Source organism: Sinocyclocheilus anshuiensis, unplaced genomic scaffold, assembly GCF_001515605.1.
Source record: "Sinocyclocheilus anshuiensis isolate Anshui unplaced genomic scaffold, SAMN03320099.WGS_v1.1 scaffold603, whole genome shotgun sequence".
NCBI classification, from domain to species: domain Eukaryota; kingdom Metazoa; phylum Chordata; class Actinopteri; order Cypriniformes; family Cyprinidae; genus Sinocyclocheilus; species Sinocyclocheilus anshuiensis.
Window position 1 is genome coordinate 1102429 of NW_015551055.1, and position 23982 is coordinate 1126410.

General features: G+C 36.9%; 1 protein-coding gene across 2 annotated transcripts in view; it reads left to right on the forward strand.

Annotated features, from left to right (window-relative positions):
• LOC107661968 (1-phosphatidylinositol 4,5-bisphosphate phosphodiesterase beta-3-like) overlaps nt 1–16718 on the forward strand; it is a 72431-nt gene extending 55713 nt beyond the window's left edge. The window contains exons 14-34 of one of the 2 annotated variants that reach the window (XM_016451794.1): nt 148–295; nt 1373–1474; nt 1633–1712; nt 1804–1900; nt 2587–2671; nt 4146–4270; nt 4393–4547; nt 4669–4830; nt 4957–5056; nt 5168–5272; nt 5569–5663; nt 6278–6410; nt 7769–7804; nt 7930–8039; nt 8826–8935; nt 9924–10083; nt 10207–10283; nt 10371–10460; nt 11318–11378; nt 13640–13726; nt 13996–16718. In XM_016451794.1, coding sequence (XP_016307280.1) covers nt 148–295; nt 1373–1474; nt 1633–1712; nt 1804–1900; nt 2587–2671; nt 4146–4270; nt 4393–4547; nt 4669–4830; nt 4957–5056; nt 5168–5272; nt 5569–5663; nt 6278–6410; nt 7769–7804; nt 7930–8039; nt 8826–8935; nt 9924–10083; nt 10207–10283; nt 10371–10460; nt 11318–11378; nt 13640–13726; nt 13996–14286 — 2409 coding nt within the window. In that variant the 3' untranslated portion in view covers nt 14287–16718. The remainder of the gene's footprint in view (nt 1–147; nt 296–1372; nt 1475–1632; nt 1713–1803; nt 1901–2586; nt 2672–4145; nt 4271–4392; nt 4548–4668; nt 4831–4956; nt 5057–5167; nt 5273–5568; nt 5664–6277; nt 6411–7768; nt 7805–7929; nt 8040–8825; nt 8936–9923; nt 10084–10206; nt 10284–10370; nt 10461–11317; nt 11379–13639; nt 13727–13995) is intronic. The other variant, XM_016451795.1, reaches the window with a different exon arrangement.
• Nucleotides 16719–23982: the final 7264 nt, after the last annotated feature.

The following is a 23982-nucleotide window of genomic DNA, read 5'->3' on the forward strand; positions in this document are numbered from 1 at the left end:
AGGACATTGACTATCTAGGAGAGCTGTTAATCATACAGTTTTGGTCATTACAAAACTGTTTGACCACAGAATGCAGTTATTTGGCAATCATTTATATATTTTTAGTTTGAGATTAGATTTTTATGTTTTGCAATCTTGTTTTTACAGCTGGATCCTGGTCAGCAACTGCCAAGCCCCCAGGAACTCATGGGGAAGATCTTGATCAAGAACAAGAAGAAACATCACCACAGGGCCTCTAACGGTGGGAGCATCAGACGCAAGGACGGGACAGACGAACAGTCCTCACCCTTGAATGGTGTGTACGCACACCAAACCCCAGCCTGATCCACTCTAGCACAAAAGTGACTGTGATTGAAATGGTCGGCAGTTCAATTACAAAACAATTTACGACAATAATTTAAGTATGTATACTGTAGCAGCTTGTGTCAAGATGGGGTTTCATCACACATTGGGGCCATAAAAAGAGAGACATAGGACAGTGAAATGAAAAAATTGCAAGGTCTAGAGATGCATTTTTTAAATGGGGCCATTACATGAGAAATCAAATTTTCTTTGATTTTTTGACATAAATTAAAATCCTCTCCAGTGCAAAATGTATTTATTTTATTTATATAATCATGCTTTAAAAAATATCTCATTTAGGTGTTGTGGGATTTGTAACATCACATGGACATGGACGTCAACGAATAGTTTTACATCATCGCACCTTTGACCCCGTCCACTGACGTTCAGTCGCTTAATGCCTGACTCCTGTCTACACCAAACATTTGTGGCTCATTTGAGAGAGGGACAGAATGAAATCATTTTTAAAAATCCATGTCATGACCCCTTTAAAAGTTAAACTTGTTTTAACTTGAATAAGTGAAAAGTAGTATAGTGGAATGCAAAAACATCATCTTTGTGAACGGTCTCTTAGAGTGCATGTCAGTGTTTCATCCATCAGCATTCAGCATCGTTGCATTGTCCTGCCTTTGTCCCAGCAACAAGTGTAACTATCAGCCATTTGTTTAATGAGTCTCAAACCCATGTTTTCAGTCTCAAACCCATGATGTTATGACAAAAAATAAGACACTTTACTGTGAACTTTTTTGTCTTTTCTAGTATTACACAGTCTTCAACAACCGTTTCACATCTGATCTTTTATGACAAAGCATAAAAGATCATTTTTAGTTAATAACTTTTCAATTCTCATGGGCCATTTTATTGCACATCTCTCTCATATCTGCAAGATTAGAGAGTTAGCTCATGAACCAAGTGTCATCGTTTACTCCTCTTCATGTCGTTCCAAACCTGTTTGACTTTTTTCTTGGCTGTAAATTATGACATTTACAACTTTGCATTCAAACCCATTCATTATGAGATTTGTGTTTAGATTGTCCATTGTCTGATGGGGAGGTGGGCCAGCTCATGTCCAATGGGGGCGAGAAGCTTGCAGAGAGGATGGCCAAAGATCTTGATATCCGCAAGTCTATTGGTGGGTTTGTGCCTAGTTGACATGAAGTCTCAACCAATCAGGATGAAGACTGATGTCACTTAGGCACCAGTATGGATGCTCATGGTCAATTCATTTATGGTGTATATTCAATTTTCTGTGTCTTTGTGTGTGTATTATTTTTTTATATTAATTTCTAGACCAGGGAGATGGGGAGAGTGATGAAGAGGAGGAAGAGGAACCCATTCCAGATCCAAAGAAACACAACAACACTGATGAGGTAACTACTGTCATTCTGTCCTGTTCACTATTCTTCTCTCTGTCTCTGTCTCTCTTTCTATTCGCATCTTTGACATATCGCTCTGTTTCAGGGTACTGCATACAGTGAGGTGAACGCTACAGAGGAGATGTCTACGTTGGTCAACTACATAGAACCTGTCAAATTCAAATCCTTTGAGGCGGCATCCAGTGAGTAATGATACCTTTCACATAGGGCTGGACAATAATTCAATATCAATATGTAACGCGATATAATTTTTTTCAATAACGGTGATATGATTTTTAAACACATTTCCGTACCCGCATTAAATAGGCTACTGCGTCAGTAAGGCAAAATTATTTATTTTCTCATGTGACACAAGCAATCAAACCAAAATAGGCATTTTAAGTTGGTGCTTTGAAGAGAAATAGACAAGCAGACACTATTCCATTCAGTATAATTTTTATAAATTTTTTGGGAAGGAAATTATAGAAATTAATAATTGTATTTAGCAAGGATGCTTAAAATTGATCAAAAGTGATGATAAAGGCATTTATAATGTTACAAAAGATTTTTATTTCAGATAAATAGTGTTCATATCGATATCGGAATTATATCGTATCGACCGAAATTAAGAAATATACCGTGATATAAATTTTGGCCGTATCGTCCAGCCCTACTTTCACATCATAGCCGTTACTATGCTGTGTATTCTATGGCTGAAACCAATACTGTGTTGACCAATTAGAAGCCAGGACAGAGTCATCTGTCCATTTTTAAAATATTTTTTCTTAGTCTAGACATGATAGTCACGTTTAGCTTAGAATACAGAATTTAACATTGATTTCTCTCTCTCTCTCTCTCTCTCTCTCTCTCGCTCTCTCTCTCTTTTCAGAGAGGAATAAGTATTTTGAGATGTCATCTTTTGTGGAGACCAAAGGCATGGACACATTGAAGAACTCTCCCATGGAGTTTGTTGAGTATCCTTCCCCAGCCTCAGTCAGCAGATAATGACTGCTATAATGTGCTGTATCCCAGTTTACCTACATATATACCTACTTTTTGTGAAGAAAAATACTTTTGAATGTGTAGCAGAGGAGCAGGCACATTTTGGGACATACTACAATGTCATAATAACATCTTTTTTATATATATTAGTGTCTTTTTGCACAGTTATGTGCATCATGTTACTGTAAACTAGCTTGTCAATCGTCTTGTCACAGTTAAAGGGATAGTTCACCCTCATGTCGTTTCAAACCTGTAATACCTTCGTTCATCTTTGTAACACAAATTAAGATATTTTTGATGGAATCTGAGAGCTGTCTGACCCTGCATAGACAGCAACGCAACTGAAATGTTCCCAAGTCCAGAAACGTAGGAAGGAGATCTGTAAAATAATCCATGTGACATCAGTGGTTCATCCGCAATTATACGAAGCTACGAGAATACTTTTTGTGTGCAAAAGAAGAAGAAAAAAATGACTTTACTCGACAAAATAACTTAATTTGTGTTCCGAAGACGAACGAAGGTCTTACGGGTTTGAAACGAAATGAGGGTGAATAACTAAATAACAGAATTTTCATTTTGGGTGAACTAACCCATTAAGGTCCTCATATATACAGGTACATCTCAAAAAATTAGAATATCATGAAAAAGGTCAATATTTTTTGTCACTCATTTCAGAAAGTGAAACCCATATATTATATAGATTCATTACACATAGAGTGAAATATTTCAAGCCTTTATTTCTTAAAATTGTGATGGTTATGGCTTACAGATAATGAAAACCCAAAATTCAGTGTCTCAGAAAACGTCTGACATTTCTGTTTAAAATATCCTTTTTTTATTGATCTTATGTAATATTCTAATTTTCTGAGACACTGAATTTTGGGTTTTCAGTATCTGTAATCATCAAAATTTCAAGAAATAAAGGCTTGAAATATTTCACTCTATGTGTAATGAATCTATATTATATATGGGTTTCACTTTCTGAAATGAGTGACAAAAAATATTGACCTTTTTCATGATATTCTAATTTTTTGAGATGTACCTGTACACTCCACAGTTTAGTTCATTTATTTGTGCTGTGCAACAGTTCTTCCTACTATATTGTAGGTACAGTATTGCACATCTGCAGTGTTTTTAGTTTTAGTTTTCACCGGGTGGACTAATATTTCTGGTGGAAATTTGAAGTGCAGATCCATGCACACTCATGGAGTGTTTTTTTTTTGTGTTTGTAGTTCTGATCTGAATTTTCACCAGAAATAGAAGACCATCCAGGAAACTTTGGGATACTCATTTCAACATTCTTTATTCTAAATTTGAATACTACTTAGGATGGATAATATACGAATCAGGACACAGCAATAGTTTTAGTTATATATGTTTGGTGTGTACATGTTTGCGCTAATGTTAAGTAATGTTGTTCTTTCTGAGCAATATGTCTGTGTTCAGATACAATAAAAAGCAGCTGAGTCGCATCTACCCCAAAGGGACGCGTGTGGACTCTAGCAACTATATGCCACAGCTCTTCTGGAACGTGGGTTGCCAAATGGTGGCATTAAACTTCCAAACTCTCGGTCAGATATGCAAACAGCACTCTGTTATTGCCTTCTTCTTTCTGTCTAGTTGTTTTTCTTCATTTGTATATATTCTAGGAGTCTTAAAATCTTAAAATAAGCTTAATTCTTCTCTGTCTCAGACTTGCCGATGCAACTTAACATGGGGGTGTTTGAATATAACTGCCACTGTGGTTATCTGCTCAAGCCGGAGTTCATGAGACGCACGGACAAACACTTTGACCCCTTTACTATGGGCATTGTGGATGGCATCGTAGCCAACACAATTAAAATCAAGGTATTTTGTGCACGTGTAGTGTGCTGTTTAAAGATATAGTAATAGTCAGTTATTTTGCTGTGTAATTTTAAATGTAATATGTACAGGCATATAATTTATCACTTTTCCCTCGCATACACAGATCATCTCAGGTCAGTTTCTGAACGATAAGAAGGTTGGTGTTTACGTGGAGGTGGACATGTTTGGACTTCCTGCAGACACTAAAAGGAAATGTCGAACGAAAACATCTAACAACAACTCTCTGGACCCAGTCTGGGATGATGAAACCTTTGTGTTCAACAAGGTAACAAAAGAAGGGAGTAGTTTGTCCTAAAATGGCAGTTCTGTCATGCAGAAAACTGTGGAGCTAATACTGTACTAATCTGCACTTTTTTATTAGATGAAATGCTGTTCATTTCTGTCTTTCTAGGTGGTGTTGCCCACCCTAGCATCTCTGCGAGTAGCAGTGTATGAAGAAAATGGGAAGTTTATTGGCCATCGTATCTTGCCAGTATCGGCACTGCGCCCAGGTTTGTGCCAATACGTGGCAGTGATCTAACAGACCTGTTAGTCTGATACTGTGCTGAATATCTACTCACATCTGCTATATGTGTGTGTGTGTGTGTGTGTGTGTGTGTTAGGATATCACTACATCTGTCTGAAGAATGAGCTGAACCAACCGCTTTTGCTGTCATCCCTGCTTGTGTACACTGAGGCACAAGACTACATTCCCAATGAGCACCAAGGTAAGGAGACAGATCTGTGGGACTATGAATGCCATGACAATGAGTTTGTAATCTGCTACATGGACGTAATATTAACAGCTGGTGGACTATATGGCTGTGCAAATGCAAATGTTTGTATATATATTTTAATAAAATAAAGTAAAATAAAAAGATGGCTCATTGGTCACCCAGAGTATGATTCAAACCAAAAGTCTTTCGTTTATAAGCCCTGATCTTTCCTCTCTTTACCACTCATTGTCAACCTTTTTAGCTGAGTCTTACTGTTTTCCCTCTGTCTATCTCTTGTTTATGTGTAGAGTATGCAGAGGCTCTGACAAACCCCATCAAACATCTCTCTCTGCTGGCCCAGAGAGAAAGGCAGCTATTAGCACTTATGGAGGATCCCACTGAGGTCAGTCATGCCTGTTTTTATGTGTGTTTGAGGCAGCATTGACTTAGATGGGTGCCATTTGGCAAATGTCTGACAGTAGCCTATATAAAATTCTGGTAACAGTGACTGTCGTCAAATTTGAATTTCTGCAACCAATCAATCCCCTTTAGTGATCTCCCACCTGAACTTGCAACCCACTCTAAAATGAAAAAGTCTTCATTTGCTCACCTTTCTGTTGTTCCAAACTTTTGTTTTTGTGTGAGAAACAGACTGAAATTTAATTTGTTGTTCACTGAAAATCCTGACATCCAAGTATTCCTTCATGAGAGAAATAGCGAAGTCCTATTCCTAAGAAAATTATTCTTTTGACTCATTTTATAACTGAATCATTTGAAATCTTGAAAGCTCCAGTTTCCATTTATTATAACAACACGAAGAGTGTCAAATATATTATTCAAAGTTTCTCCTTTTGTCTTCCGTGGAAGAAAGAACATGGCTTTGGAATAAAATGAGGGTGAGGGAAAATTATGAATTTTCGTTTTGGGTGAGATGTCCACATGAACTAACATCTTGCCGATATTTCAGCCATTCAGTGAATACATACTGTGAGTGTGTGTGTGTGTGTGTGTCTGCAGGGTGGACCTGTGAAACAGGAGGAAGGAGACAAGTTTGACTCTGGCTTCGTGACCTCTATTGACCCTATCTGCCCTCTGCCGTCTCCAATAATTCCTTCTGTGCTCACCGAGGTCCTGAACCCTCCTGCATCAGGTTTGGTCTAACCTCTGAAACAGTCACTTTTTCCTGCTGTCTTCCTCTCAATCATTCTCTCTCCGTGCATGTGTGCGTTTTGGCTATAATGTTACAGTCGTTTCATTTCTCTACTGATGTCTACTAGGAACTACTAATGGTTCTCTGTAAAAAAAAACAATAAAAAAAAATAAGAAATAACACAACAAATAAAAAACAACCATATGCATTTGTGCTGTGATAAACAACGATTAACAAAGCATATGGATGATCTGTTTTGGTGAAGACATTTGGAGTGACAACTTGCACTAATGCACAGTGCATGGTTCATCTGTGACGTTACTGCATCCATTCATCATTCTGCAAGTTCACAGCCAAACCATTTCATGCCACTCTCGACTACAGAAACAAAGCATAGCAGAAGACGTTTGATTATTTCTTCGAAGCAGCAGCATTGTTAACAAGTGGACAACAATTAATAAGCTTTTATAAATGGCTTTTATAGGGAATTCCCTACATTTAAATTTAGTTGTCATGTTGTTATATGAATAAACAAATATATTATGAAGTGTTTGGATCTCTAGAATTATTTATAGTTTATATTTCACAAGTCAGTTTGATTTATCAGCAAGCTAGTGATGACTAAACTTAAAATATATTTATATTTTTCTTTTTGGAGTTCTAAATTTACCCTGATTTTTTTTTTCTATGAAGAACATTAGCTGTAATGAAATCATAATATAGAGTCCCTTACATTTACAGGAAAAAAAATCAGTGTTGACACTTTTTTTTTTTTTTTGCATTTTATTTATCTTTATTTGTGAATTTACCCTGGCCTACTGCTTTTAAACTATGTTCTTGTTTATTATATTTAAGGCGCTCTTTACAGGTGCATCTCAATAAATTAGAATGTCGTGGAAAAGTTCATTTATTTCAGTAATTCAACTCAAATTGTGAAACTCGTGTATTAAATAAATTCAATGCACACAGACTGAAGTAGGTTAAGTCTTTGGTTCTTTTAATTGTGATGATTTTGGCCCACGACATTCTAATTTATTGAGATACACCTGTATAACATTTATGTTTTTGCCACACAATGTAGAGCATACAGCTGTTTATTTCATGAAAATGTTTATTTAGTCATTCAAAACAGGTTTTTACATTTAAGGCAAACTGTTACCAAATATTAGTAAATTCTTGTGAAAATGTCTAATTAGACATTAAGAATACCCCCATCCTCCCGCTTTCAAACTGAACCGTACCGAAACAGTGATCTCAAAACAGCAATACATACTGAACCGTGAATCGCAATGTCTGCTTATGAATATGCATGTCATGTTCATTAAGTGACCTGAATGTTTGTGTGTAATATATTTTAGGCCAAAAAGAAGATTTAGTCAACAATATTCTTAAAGGTAAGATCCACTCACCCTCATGTATGCTCATCTTCATCAGTCTTCATCAGTCAATCGTCCCCTGCAAAGGGCTTGAGAGGTGTTGTAGATCATGGACACGGTGTATGTCTGTTTGTGTTTTGCAGTAATCGAACCTCAGTCCACTGATGAGCTCAAACAGCACAACTCCTACCTGAAGCTGTTGAAGAAGCAATGCAAGGAACTCAAAGAGCTGAAAAAGAAACATCTCAAAAAGGTCAAAAGCACTCTATACTGCAACACCACTTGCGGTTACGTGTTATGTAGGGAATGTACCATCATGGTCACATTTACCCAGATATGCGCATATATTTTTAACTAGATTAAAAAAAAGGTTCAGTCCAGACCAACTTTGATGTTAAGTTGAGAAGGACTGGCTAGAAAGGGTGTTTTTGCACATTGCTAGGCTTTGCTAGTATGTTTGAACATGTAGCTAGCATGTCTTGCAATAGTTTGTTAGGTTTTGCTACTGGTAAATAGATCAAATCAGATAGTGCAGACATATTTACCGTTTGGCAAAATTTTGCAAGCAAAATTCAGTCATTATTGTAGGAATCCATGCAATTATGAATTTTGCATGGGGGCAAATTATTTCACCATGCAGATTTCCCAACATCTTCAAGTTGGTCTTTCGGATTTGTTGCAGTTGTTGCATTTCGTAGCTGTATGGCTGTTTGAAGGTCTGATCATTTGCTGAATATGGAATGGTAATACACACAAGACCTGGAATTACTTTATAGCTATGCAGTTTTCGAGAATGAATCAACACCTTGAAACATCATTAGCCAATTAGAATCGATTTAAGTTTGCCATTCTTTTGCCACAGCGATGTTGACTGCAATAGTACTGTGGCAAAAGGATGGCAAACTTAAATAGTTATAGCGCTCTGACAAAAGCTGCAGCAATGCTTTGGGCTAGCCGAGTCCCAATCCCATTCCCCTCTCTTCTGTTCAGCTGTCTCTTTTCAACAATAACTTAAAGAATGTGTTTTTGTGTGTTTCAGATGTGGGCTCTCAGTAAGGAACAAAGGACTTGCTGTAATCAGCTGAACTCTGACCTCCAGAGGAAACGGAGTCAGGTGGAGAAGCGCCTGCGTTCCAGTCTGAAGAAAAAGTGAGGACATTTAGAGTCAACGCTGACCTTTTGACCTTAATTAATGTTTGCCAGGTGGATATTGTGCTTGAGTGCCAACTGTTTGCTGTAATTCATACTATGATCATAGTATGGTCAGGATCAAGAGGTCAGGAGCTCAGAGTGGTAAAGCAGCCAAATTGAAATGAATGTTCAGTCCTCATGTGTTTAGCAGAGAATAAAGGAAGAGAATGAGCTCAGACCCTCTGATGGATATTTTACATTGTTTAAAGCAGGGAGGGACATCAATGTCAGGAAAGGTTGCTGGCTCTTGGTTAAAAGAACATTGGAAACAGTTCGCTTTGAATCATTTTTTTGTGATTCATTCATTCATTACTATTATTATTATTATTAAAGGGGTCATATGATGTTGCTAAAAAGAACATTATTTTGTGTATTTGGTGTAATGAAATGTGTTTATGTGGTTTAAGTTTCAAAAAACACATTATTTTCCACATACTGTACATTATTGTTGCTCCTCTATGCCCCGCCTTTCTGAAACGCGTCTATTTTTACGTACTTACAGACTGTGAGTCAGCATTATTTGTCAGAACACTGGCGTTGTAGGCTACTCCCACAGGAAACAGTCTTCGTCCTCTGTAAAATGCGTTGCACACATCTGAATATTTGGGTTGAACTGTTCTACATGGCGATAACAATACTACAGTGAGAATCAAAGTTACACCTTTCTTTGTGTGAACATTTGGGCGGTGTTATGCAAATCTTCCCACACAGTGACGTAGACATGTGGGGGTGTGTTTAAACGAGGCGTTTTAGGAGGGCGTGGACGAGTCTTAACGTTTATAAAGAATATCTCTTTGGGTTTGAGACTTTAGTCTTTGCAACTTTAGGGATCTTATCTATTCACGAACAGCTTGTAACACTCCAAAGAGAAAGGAAAACTTGAAATCGCATCATATGACCCCTTTAAATGGGCATTTGCGTGTGTTTGGTGTTTGTGTGTGTGCAGTGGGTCAGAGGAGCCGGTGCAGAGGGAATTGAACGTGCTGAATCTGGAGCTGCAGAAACAGATGGAGCAGTTCAGAGAGGAGCACATGCTGAAGCTTCTTGCACTTAGACAGGCACAACATCAGACAGAGAAAGAGGATAAACAATTCCACCTCAAAGAGGTATGACACACAACAATATCCCAAAGACACAGTGATCACAGCTGGTCTGTAAGACACTATACACACACACACACTCACTGCTAAAAATGCTTATTCTTTTGTGACTCTGTGCTTCTGTGTCAGGCCAATCAGAAACTGAGGGAAATCGCCCTAGAATGCCAAGCAACCCAGATCAAGAAACTCAAGGAAGTGTGTGACAAGTAAGACATTTTTTTTTGTTTCTTTGTGTTTGAGGTGCATTTGTGTGTTTGTGGACAAATGTTAAAATGTCACATTTCTGCTTGCAGAGAGAAGAAAGAGTTACAGAGGATTCTGGACAGGAAGAGGCTGAACAGCATAATTGAGGCCAAGAAAGCAGAAAAGGACAAGGCTGAGGCGTGAGTAATGGCTTTTCTCATCTCAAGGACAGTGACAAGTCTAGGGTTAAAAGGTTAGTTTCCCCCCAAAAATGAAAATTCAGTCATAATTCACTCACCCTCTTGTCATTCCATACCCGTAAAACTTTCTCTTCTGCAGAACACAGAAGATATTTTAAAGAATGTTTGTAACAAGCAGTTTTAGTGACCATTGACTTCCACTGTAGGGACATAAAAAACCTTATTTTCATTTGTGTTTTACAGAAGAAAGTAAGTGTTACAGGTTTGAAACAACATGAGGGTGAGTAAATGATTAATGAATTTTCATTTTTGGGCAAATTATACCTTTAAGTGGCTTGTCTCAGCAGCACAAAGGATTTATGATACCATGATAAATGAATGATAAATGCGATAGAAATATTAGTGACCTGTGAATGGATTGTAAAGAATGGACATTATCTGCCTTAAAGGGATAGTTCACCTAAAAATGAAAATTCTGTCATCATCATCCTCGCCCTCATGACTCACTGTTGTTTTGGACCCCACTGACTTTCATTATATGGATAAATACAGTTATGTGCCCTAATGTTTTTTCTGAATTTTTTTAAAGACAATCTGACCTATATCTTAATCAGAGATGTTCTAATATGCCTAGAGATGTCTTTAAAAGCAGCCATATTTCTCATTGTCCTATTATTGAAACCGTGTCAGGTAAAATGTAAGGGTAATCATAGAGAGAAATTAGACCATTTATGAATGTGCTGCTGAGGCTTATAAAGCTATTAACATCACTGGAGCCACTGGAGAGGTCAGCATTGCTCTCAGCACCTCGATGGTAATGTACAAGGAACGTAACCTTCTGTCATTCTCTCACTCAGCAGGGAGCTGAATGAGATCAATAGAAAACATATCAGTGATTCGGTCAACTTAATCAGTCAGGTGAGTAGAGTTGTGGAAAAGTTTATGAATTTAGTGTCATTTGGATTTTTGTGTAAATGTATCTTTTTATACAATCTTAAGGCTTTACACCTTGTCCTAGTTAGGTGCCACTCATTGTTTCCATTGTGAGTTTTTTTAACAGTTGTCTGTACTGAGCACATAAAGGCCATGACACACTGAACCCACATCTAAGTACTAGCGGTGACGAAAGTGTAGGGTTGGCTCCATACCACAATTTCAGTACAATACTAGAATCTTTTTTTTATTTTTTTTATCGATACCATGTTACTAATAAGCAGCCTAAAAAGATAACTGAATTAAAAATTCTGCAGCAGGGGTGTCAAACTCAGTTCCGAGGGCCAGAGCCCTGCAGAGTTTTGTTCCAACCCTGCTGCAACACATATACTATGTCGTTTTCAAATAAGCCTGAAGGACTTGATTAGTTGGATCAGGTGTGTTTAATTAGGGTTGAATCTAAACTCTGCAGGGCTCTGGCCCTCCAGGAATTGAGTTTGACACCCCTGCTCTACAGTAACAAATGTGTTGCTTGTTTTCAAGCATAAATATATAAACAGCATAAACAGCACTTCTTAGTACCCTAGTGTAGTGTCACCTGTGTCTGGGCCCAAAAGTTATGCATAAACGCACCTCAGAGACAACAGCCAAAAGCCACATAAGTTCTGTACCTACATTAGAGGAAATAACTCTCCATACCAGTAGGTGGCACTAGTCTGTATTCGTCAAAGTGTAGTCAGAAGAACTACAACTGCAGATATGCAAAGTGTACAAAATAGCACATGCTTCTTAATGTTGTCATTTGTTTGTCAAATTAACTTTTTTCTACAGCACTTCATACAATACAAATGATGTAAAAGCAGCTTCACAGTGATGAACAGGAAAATAGCAGAATTGGTTATGAAAACTCAACTGTAGAGACGGTGCAGATTCTGATGTAAAGCAGCTATAAAAGACAATATTGTCATTATTTAGCTCAAGTCAGTTCAGTGTTGGTCGGTTCAGATAGTGCTGTACGATGAAACGCATTTTAATCGTGATCACGATTTCTGCTTCTCGTTATGGTTGTTATTTCCATTGAACTCTATTGGTAACGACTGAACTTGCGACCATAGTTGCTTTTGGGAAACGCACCCCAGGATAGTCCTCAGTCAACTAGTTTGTCTAGATTTATTTTGTAATTTTAGCATTACCTTTAATAATTTGTGCAGCGGTTCTTTAACAGGGATGATCTAAGTGACACCATTTCTCGTGTGCTAAAACTGTCAGGACGCTGAAACTGTCACTGAGAAGTTGCTTTTCTTAAGTCAGTGTTTCCCAACCTTTTTTTAGCCAAGGCACAGTTTTAATAAGTAAAAAAATCCCACGGCACACCACTAAGCACTGAAATTACACAAACATGCATTGCTTCAATTGGCATCCCTTACCAAAAAGTAGTATACTTCAAGTTTATTTTATTAAGTATACTTAAGTAAAGTTCAAGTATATTTTCTACAGCACTTCATACAATACAAATGATGTAAAAGCAGCTTCACAGTGATGAACAGGAAAATAGCAGAATTGGTTATGAAAACTCAACTGTAGAGACGGTGCAGATTCTGATGTAAAGCAGCTATAAAAGACAATATTGTCATTATTTAGCTCAAGTCAGTTCAGTGTTGGTCGGTTCAGATAGTGCTGTACGATGAAACGCATTTTAATCGTGATCACGATTTCTGCTTCTCGTTATGGTTGTTATTTCCATTGAACTCTATTGGTAACGACTGAACTTGCGACCATAGTTGCTTTTGGGAAACGCACCCGATTGACGGAGTCAAAATACTCAATTGCTCGAAAAGCCACCCAGGTGGGTCTAACTAGTTGCCAGCGTTGTGGGACAGGGACACAGCACAAAAACTACAGCGACAGACACTTAATGCTGCACAACATTTTCCGATCGCCAATCATCAGCTTGGTGTGTAACGACAACAAAATCATAGCCAATCAGAAGATATCAGATGTTTCTATTTGTGTTTCAGTGCTGGGTAGCTCTGCCCACAGTAAAATCTGAGTGGTCCTACTCCACAAAGCTGTCTAGTAGACAAGCACTCGACAGAATGTCTCGTCACTTTTGGACACAAACTCATCACTATTGTCCCACACCTTGTTAGGACAAAGTTTTTCTGAGCCATACCAAACAAAAGTTCAAATAAACAAGGTCAGTCTTCCTCATAAATTTCCTTAATTCTTTGTCTCTCTTTGTGTAGCTGGAAGTGTCTCAAGGGAAGCGTCAAGAGAAGTTAAAAGCCCTTCACAAGGACATCCTTCAGAAAATAGAGGAGGAGGTTCCAATGGTCAGTCCATACACAGATTTATTCCACCTTCATTCCTGACATGCTAGTCCCAAATCATTGTCACATTATTTTCTTTTACTGCTCAATTCCTCCTATTTAAGGCAACATTTAAAAAGTATCCCTTACAGAAATGTACCAGTACCACAATAACTATATTTTCTGACAAAATACTGTAGTTACAGGCGATATAATATTTGTGAGCTTGGATCATTTTTTTTTCTCCTCACTTCAAATGTTGAATGGCACTCTGAATCATCCTGTCTCTGTAGGATCAGGCCCGTCTGACACGCGACTGCGAGGCAGAGCTGAAGCTATTGCCAGAGGAGATCTCACAGTACCTGCAGGAGCTCGAGAGCAAAGGCTCTCGTAAAGACACTCTGATGGATCAGGCCAATGACAGCCCCAGCTCCGGCCCCCCCTCTAACTGCAGCACGCCCCCTTATTCCTCCCCCAACCACAGCTGGAGCAGCATGGGCAATATCTCGCCCTCACTGCTGGACCCCTCCTCCACCTCAAACACTCCTGTCAAGTCAGAGACAGATACTACAGGAGTGTACTAGTGATACTACCATTTGTTTTGTTTTTCTTATCTCTCTCTCCAATCTATTTCTGTCCGCAACGGATTTTAAGAGTAGATATAGTATTGCTAAAAGGTGTATGCATTTTTAGAGGAAGGGGTTTTTTATTTTTAATTTTTTTTGCATACACTTTACCACTGTCTGTCTGAATCAAGCCTGATGTCGTTTTAATCCATAACACAGTGGATTTTATTTAGCTTTAATAATGTGGTCTCTTGTACATACTACCACCTGTACGTAAGATGCCTGTGGAAACCAGAGGGATGGGGTTTTCTATTTATTTCTGATGTATATTGTGCTTTATGTGTAGTGCAGCGAGTTGTCCTGAAGGAGGCAGTGTAAATTTGGCAGTAATCTGATGCCGTGATGCTAGCGCTAGGCTCATGCTTAGTCTAAAAGGTACGTGTTTATAAAATAATGCCCAGATGGACTGTTGCTTATACACCCCCCAACACAATTCATTTCACAGCGACGAAACATCCTGTCTTGTGAATGTTGATCGGGTCCCGAGCATGCTATCTGAAAAATGTGCAAAAATTTCACCGCTTGCCACTTTGGCAGTACCCTTAAGGGACAACTTTGTACCTATCTACCCCTAAAAGGTGCATATTAATACTTCAGAGTAGTAATATGTACCCTTAAAGTAATAACTTTAAGGGCTTAATAAGGTACCAAGTTGTTCATTTAAGGGGACTGTCCCAGTGGCAAGCTGCTATAGGTGTAAAGATACAATTTCTGCACATTTTTTTCTTAAAAGTGTATATTGTGTTTGTTTATGTCCGAAGACACTTAAATGTTTAAGTGCCTCACATTTACATGTACTTCGCTTGAACTCTCTCACCCAGTTAATGCTTTCTAAAATCCCATAATCCCACTCGCTGTCTTTCCCGTACCTCCCCCGTATCTGTCTCTCTGTCGAATGGCTTAATCTAATCTAATCCAGAATCTGTGTAATTGGCAGTGATCCCGCATCTCACACTGTCTGAAATCCAGTGATGTCTAGGAAACTTCATGCACCACCATTTTATTTTTGGCCAAACCCTGCTGAATCTACCCGCGTTCTCGCTGCAGTTTCACGTCACATCCCGTCTCAGGAACGCTGCACACAAATCCCATGTCTGGTTTATCAAGGTCTATTCAGAATCATGTTGCGTAATATGCAAAAAAGCAGAGCATATAAAATGAGTTTTTAATGTGAGATTGAAGCAAGACTTTTACAGCTTAGCTCTGATCACCACAATCCAGGGCTTTTTTAATCCATTAGAATGTATGATGGTTGGATTTTGCTTTCTCGTACTGTAATCTGGTTGCTGTAACCAGATTACAGTATACACACACACACACACACACACACACTTCCTTTTTACTTTAATATATTTGGTCAGTTTTTTGGTTCTGTCCAAGTGTGTCTTATCCCCAACTTTTTTTTCATTCTCTTTGTGTCTCTCAGGGCTCTGTGGCTCAATATTATTAAGGCAGTTGGCGTTGAGCGAGCATCATTCACATTGGTGTGCTTGGTGCTTTATGATCTTGATGGAAGCACTTTGAGAAAGACAATGATTACAGCACTTATGATTATCAAACAATTACATTTGCTGAGCGAGTAACCTAATATGCATCATGGACATGACAGTTCTTCTCCATGCTTGGATGATAATATTTCCTAGTGTGATTTACAAAGTGTGTATTTGTATGTATGTATGTGTGAGGTAAGCGCTGGCTGTGAGAATGGACACTGCACAGTAGAGTTTAGAAAGCCAGAAGGCAAAAGGGCTGAAGTGAGATCTTTTGTTATGAGAAGTGAGCGTTAATGGTTTGCGTGAGTTTATATGACTCAGCCCATATAATGTGTTCATATGTTAAGTTGATAGCTTTATATACCCATATGAACAGGGATAAACGGTACTTGCATGTCAACATTTCCTCTCTCCATGTCTCATTATCTTTGGAGAGGGATATTAGTGTTGTACATACTACCAGGAAATATTCATGTGTATTTCAGTCGAAACCACATGTGTTTATATCGATTTACGTAATTAATTCAACTACTGACTAGAGGAGAAGTTGAGGGTGACGTCTGTCTTTTTGTTTGCGTCTTAGGCTGGTTTAGTGTCCCAACAACACACACACACACACACTATACAGTCATCCTAAGCACCGTCTTCTGCTGCCTGTCTGGCATTTTATTTCTTGGTTAAAATGCAGAGCAGGTGTTTTTTTGTTTGTTTTGTTTTTTGGGAGTAACACCAAATGCTTTATTGCCTGTAATTTTATTTTTTTTCTTGACACTTTATGATTGTCTTGTTCTTGACAGTGGCATGGTTCTATATTGTGCCTATGTAATATCACATTATGGTTCTCTTGTGTGTGTATAGAATGGCACTGTTTTATCATTAAAAGAAAAACACCATTTCCTTTTTTGAAATGATGTGATTTAGAAACCCACTTTTTAGTGTCTTAAAATGGGACAAAATTCAGGTTCAGGTTCTGATTTTGTATTGTGTTTTGATTTTAGCACCTTTTATTAATGCTTCTGCAAAGCATGTTCTGTAAATTGAGTTTGTTGTTGATACGGTTTTTTTTTTTTTTTGAAGCAAGACATTAGCTCATTTCAGTCTATAATCGGACATCCTCAGGGGACAAGCCAGGCTGGTCCATCACACATGTGGGCCAAAGTGAGTGATGCTGGTGTGTGTACTGAAATCAGTGAAGACTGCAGTCAGACTTTAAGGGACAAAACATGCTTACCTAAGGGCTAACTTCTGCTCGGCCTCAGTTACAGCTTTAACCAAGTACATATCTCTCAGTTTTGTGAGTTCAGTTTCTCTCTCTCTCTCTCTGCATGTGTCTCTTTATCACCTTCCTACTGAAACACTCTTTTGTTAACACTGTATGTAGATAGTGTACTGGTCTGCCTTGTTTAAAGGGAAAATTATTACTCTGGGTGTAATTTTTATTGCCTCAATAAATAATATAACTGTACATTCAATAAATACATGACATTGTCAAAAATGTCTTGCTTGTGCTTCCCTTTTTCAGTTCTCCTTTTAAAGGATGAGAACAAGTTTTCAGATTGTGAAATGGTAGTGTTCTTTCATGAAAGACGTCAAGTGATTACTTGACATGATGAAGGTGTGCAAGACATCTTCAAATATGAAAAACTTTTATTACTAGATCCTTCTAAACATTTTCCAGAGTGGAAATAAAAAAATAGCAATTTTCCTGTGACCAGTAATATTTATATAGTATTTTAGTATTTATTATTTTATATTGGCTTTTTATTTGAAATGTAAATTAATTTCTCATTTTATGTGCTTTTGCCATTTTTAGTAGTTATATATATATGTATGTATATATGTATTTTTTAAAGTATGTTATTGAAGATCCTATAGTAATGTAAACTTATGAACGGGGTAATTTTTTATAAATTCAGTTATTACAATTTTCACGAATGTTCTTTTGTTAAAATTATTAACATTTTGCATATTCTGCAAGGGTTATGTGATCTTATAAACAGAACTGTAGTTGGCAAGGCTACAGTTGTAATTTTCATGTACTTTGAGTTCAAGTTTTTAATATATTTATATTTTTATTTCAGTTTTATTTTGTTTAACCGATGATTTTTGATAGTTTTAAATTAAGTTTTAGTTAATGATACCGAAAGTTTTACATTCATGTAAAAAATGCATGGTTATGCGAATATGGTGGTCACACTTTAGTTTGGGGACCAATTCTCACTATTAACCATGACTTCTGCTTCAATAAACTCCTAATTTGCTGCTTATTAATAGTTAGTAAGGTAGTTGATAAGTGTAGGTACGGGGTGGATTAAGGGGTCTAAAATATGGTCATGCAGAATAAGGCATTAATATGTGCTTTTTAAGTAAAGGCTGCTACTAATAAACAAAAAATATGCTATATGCATGCTAATAAGCAAGTTAATAATGAGAATTGGTCCCTAAACTAAAGTGCTACCATGAATTTTTAGTATTTAGTATTTTTTGTATAATTTTTATTTGTGTCTAAGGCTGGGGTTATTGGGTTATGAGCAGTGTTGGGGGTAATGCATTACAAGTAACGCGAGTTACATAATGATGTTGTGAGTCAAGTTTTGAACCCAAGACCTGGGACAAATATGTAAATCGTCTAAATAATGTAAGCACAACACCTTTGGAAAATGTGCTGTTTGGTCATTTTTGTCCGAAAAACTTTATTTTTCTTTCATCGGAATAGTACGAAACTTAGTAAGGGTTTTGGCACTTGCCAAGTTTGCCAAGTCCTGAAAACTGAAGCCAAAATAATTTGATCACCATCTGGTGGCTGGCTGCAGTATTGGTCATAAACATAAGTTTTTCCCAGATATGGTTTCTGTCACTTTAGGTAGTTCTGATCACACTGATGTATGTTCAAGTGTTTTTTGTTTTTAATAAGTTCAATCACTACTGCAGACTCGGGCTCCAAATGACGTCATCGGCGCAAGATGACAACAGCCATACTGGGATGTTTTGGCTTCACTTTCCTATATAGTCCTATTTTCCTATATATTTTTACAGTCTATGGCAATTGCTAACTTCTATAGCTTTTTTTTTTTTCAGTTTCACTTTTTAAACTTTTTTAACTTCACATAATCAGCCAAGTGTCTTCTTTACAAAGGCACCAAACTTAAGTCTGTGCTCCAAAGCATTGAATATTTACGACAGTTGGAAAATTAATTTTCAGGTATATGCTCAAAAAGGGGTTAACAGGTAATGAATGGATAATAACTATTCCATAATTATCACTCAGTACCATAAAATCATACATGCATAAAGTATCCCGATGTTGAATATTATTGCTGTACAATGATGGCTTAAAACCAGATAGTAGTCTCTTATTATATGACTCTGTTTTGAAGAGTTAATGCATTCAGTTGTTTTCTAATTATTTCTTTTGAAAGGCATCTGTGAAACGTAATCTTCAGAGTAACCTTTATGCTATTTTTGACTAGTTGCTGCAGTTTTACCATAGAGTTTGAGATGGAAGAGGGAATTAGTTTCGTTTTTAGAGTAACTGTCAAAAAATGGACAATAACTGTGAGGCTAATGAAAGCGCCTCAGAGATGAATGGAATGCCTAGGCAGAGGTGTAAAGAGTACCTAAAAACCATACCAATTCCAAAACAACTTGAGTAAAAGTCTTAGAGTATCTGATTTTAACAGTACTTAAGTCTTTTATGCAGTAGTCAAAGAGACATGCCAGTGAAAAACTGTAACGTTGTGAAGAAGCTGCGGAAAACAGCTGAGGAGCTGAGGCAAGGATCTATGTGCTGGTATTTCATGAAAAAACTAGAACAAACAATAAGGCAAAAACCAAAGGGAACAAAGAACAGAATGACTGGCAAACAGACAACAGTAACTAATTACATTTACTCCAATACTTTACACCTATGTTCCTAGGACCATTTAACAGCTTCTAAGTACACAAGCCTCTCCAGTCTTTAGACTGTGTGAAGATAGAGACAGTACAGCTTTGCAAGGCTTGTTTTTTGTGGTACAACGATGCTGCAAATATGTTGGTTGGAGCTCTAGGCTATTTCTGATTTCAGCTTAGCATCACGTTCAAGCAAAAGTAACTGAAAAACACAATACTCAGCAATCTCATGAAATATTAGGATATTAATTTATTTGTATTATTTGGATACATGCAATGAAGGTTATTACTAGGAAAAAAAAAACTAACATTTAACACGCATAAAAAAATCCCAAAAAGGGGAATTGGGTAACATAAGGCAATATTACAACATTAGGAAAAACCAAAACCACAAAAGCATGTTAAGTTAACTGTAAAATTCACATTTATATTGTAATGTCTTAGTATGTTATTGTAATTTTGCTTTTATGACATAAACACTCAAGCTGCAGGAACTCCACAAGTTTGCATCAGACCTGATGATCATGTTCTCCGGCATGATTTGAGATGATCTAAAGATTAAAAAAAAAAGGTTTAACTGTCTAAACAAAAGAGTTCACAGATATGCTTATTTGCTTAGTAGAACAGAATCTCAAATTAGTTTTATGTCATTAATGCTTCTTTCAACTATTCAAATTCATAAATCTTTTAAATTAGGTTTAAATTCGATTTTAAATCCCAGATGTGGTCTCAGACTTTCGAACCCCACTGTACAGTATGTAACAATGTATTGAACAATCCAATTCACTCCATATCTGAGGCACATAACCTGTGCATTCAGGTTCTCTCACAGCAGCCAGTCAATCTTAAATTAGATATCGGTGTAATTTCTTTTCTGAACACTTCACATTCTTTCTCTCTCTTATCTCCTGCTTTTGTATTTCAAGCACAAAGCTTGTCTCCTCTCTCCCTTTTTCTGTTTTGTTCCCCAGTGAGCATCTGCTTCCTTCAAGAGCATTCTTTCTGCTCTGCTTCTGTCATTTTTTTTCTTTCTTTCCAGTGGACAGGTCCATGAGAGTGAGAGAGGAGAACCGGCACCCCAATGTCATGCCTGACATCTATCAAAAGAATATGTATACATCCCCCTCTTCTTGCGCACTTGTAACTCCTCATGCATCCAATCTGCTATTTTGTAACTTGTCTGAGCAAGTTCATCGAAGCAATATCACATGAACAATCGTGCTGTTGTTCCAGAAATCAGCCAGGCTGTGATTTGGCTGTATCCACTTGTGTAGCCTGTCAGAGTGATTCATCTTTTCTGAATGATAAATATTGGTGCCCGGGACACTGTAGTCTACAAGTGAATAAGCTCCACAGGTTCAGCTGTGCTGATATTCAGACCAACAGCACGATTGTGTGAATGTGATATTACTTTCATATACAGGATCAGATCAGTGAACAAGGAATTACAGTTTTTTTCAACTGTTTACACATTCAAAACTTTGCCTCTTTTTTTTCAAAACTTTACACACAAATCCAAGAATTGCACACACAAAATGCAAAATGCCTCAAATCGCAAATAAAAAAAATTAAGCACTGCATTCAAAATATCACAAAAGCAAACATTTGTCTTACGTTGCAAACACCTTTGCCATAATACAGTTTTTCTGAATTGCTAAAACACTAAACCCCAATCTCTGAACCAAATTCTCACTAGCTTAAACCAATTCGTCGAATAAAGCACACTTTCTGCTAAACCTTAAACACGTTCAGGCAGTTAGACGCTATTTGCAAATCTCATGCACTCTTTTTTGCAAAACTCTAAACACATTCACAAACACTTATCACACTGTGATGCATTTGTGCTGCAAAATGCTAAACACAACTAAATCACAGTTGTCATCGTTTAAACACAATGATTCAAAATTGTTCACACTTGTTACTAATGATGTGATCAAGCCAACTGTACAAAATATGAGCCAGTTCAGAGTGCACAAGCGGCACAGGTGACTGAATGATGATACGAACAATAGATGGATCAAAGACATGACGCTGAGACAGAATGAAGCTCTCATTGACCCTGGTTTTGCAATTGCACAACTTACAGTATTTGAGTGTACTGTAACATGCTATTCATTTACAGTTTTATTTGACCTTTTTGGCCTTTGCAGTTGAACTGCAGTATCTTTGCAGTATCCAAGTGCAAACATTAAGTACTATTCAATATTCAGCACAATACTATTCTTGCAGTACAGTAGGCCTATACAATATATTCACCTTACTCAGTTGCAATTACTATACTTGTTTGAGTATTTGGATTTGTGTTTAAGGTTTTGAGAAAATGAGTGATGGTTTAAAGAAATGTTTTAGCAATTCAGAAAAACTGTATTATATTTTTGGATATATCATATACAGTTATTTAAAACCTAAAGCTCTTCTTTCATGAGCTCCTATGTACATTTCTGTTCAAGATTGAAAGTAATTGGCAGAGAGATGTTGAAAAATTTACGGTAAACACAAAAGCAAGATTGAAACCAAACTTTTTTATTACTGTAAGCATTTGTGGTTGTGAATACAGTATTACACAGTACAAAAGAAAAGAAATCCATCCACCAATATGTGTATTTATAGACCTATTCTAAAGCCATGATTGCTTGGTGTCAAGTAAAGCAATGAGTGTTTGCACATGTGAGGAGTTAGTGTGGCATTTTGATTGGTTGTGTTTGAAAAAGGAAATCAAGATACTTCCTGTTAGATTTTTGTGTGTTACATAGAGAATTGTGTGTTGTGTTTTGCAAAAAGTGTTGTATGAAATTGAAAACTGAGACAAAGGCCGAGAATGAGTGTATGGTTTTGCAGATTTGGTGTGTGTTTCTGGTGTTCGAGTGTCAGGTTTCAGAAATTGTGTGACAAGTAAAGATTTCGTGTGTAAGCAGTTGTCTGTTTCTTCACCAGTGTCTGCGAGAAACACACATTAACAGTGTTTCATTTGAATCAGTGTTAGTAAATTGTTTGAGTGAATGATTCAGTGACTCATTCATAGCAGTCGCTAACAATGTTTTTTTTGTTTTATGCACACATAAAAGTCACCCATTCCTTAAAAAGATATAAGCCATTTAATATGAAATTCTAATTCATATTTTTTTAAAATAAAAGACATTAAAAAAAAGATTTCAGGACAATACCTTCTAAAACATTTAACAAGGGTAAGAGAATGTTTCATGCATCAAACCAAGAGACATGGTGAGAAATTAAAATATAAAATCTGCTATATAAAAGGAAAAGAAAAGCACTTGGTGATTCACTCATTATGAAAAACACTGAAAAATGAACAATGAAATGAATCAAACCGTTAATGAAGGAATAATCATAAGACTAATGAACAGAAAGATCAGAGAAATGCTTCACACAAGGACCAGATGAACACTGATACAGGATGACATGGTGACTGCTTCCTCAGAGCACTTCATATGAACTGTTAGCTTATCCTTAACCTCTTCTATTAGTGTATCGTCTTTAGACAAGTCACAAAGTCAAAGCTATACTAGCACTATGAACACAAGTACAATCACACATACAGTACATGCTCAAGAATGATCATTTATCATGATCTGTTTTTTTCTTCTATAACACAAGAGCAGTATGCAGGATTGGTTAGTGACAGGAACCATAACTTGTCTGCATATATCTGTAGGTGAAGAAAAGCATTTGGATACTTGGGCCACTTGTGAAGAATAACAAATATAAAAAGTGTCAAAAAATTGACTTTTTCTGTTTTGTGAGGTAGTCAAATGGATTATTGAAAAAGGAAAAATGTAGGGTGGGGACTTGTTTCTATCCATCGGTTGTTGATTGGATGAAGGCAGATGTGAAAGCCAGCTAAAAATTACGAGGTCATCATTTTTTTAAATAAAAAAATGAAACTTATGCATGGATGAATCATTCAATATAAGATCAATAACAAGCTTTTAGAGAATAAATGTTAAATATTCACTTCATGCCTACTTTAATGAAAGATAGCACAAGCATATTTTTCAAACAAAACAAAAAGAAGTCTACTAGCTTTATTTATTAAAAGATATACTGTGCAAAAAATATTTATGAAACATGTTTATGGTTAATGTGATTGCTAAAAAGATTTATAAGCTCTAGCATCATTCTGGGCACTTCATTTGGTTTGATATTTTATTTAATGTAATGACATTCCTACATGTAATTTAAATGGTCAGATACTGTATATACAGTACTGTATCAATAGCCTGTTCCGCACATGTTACTTAGACATGCACTA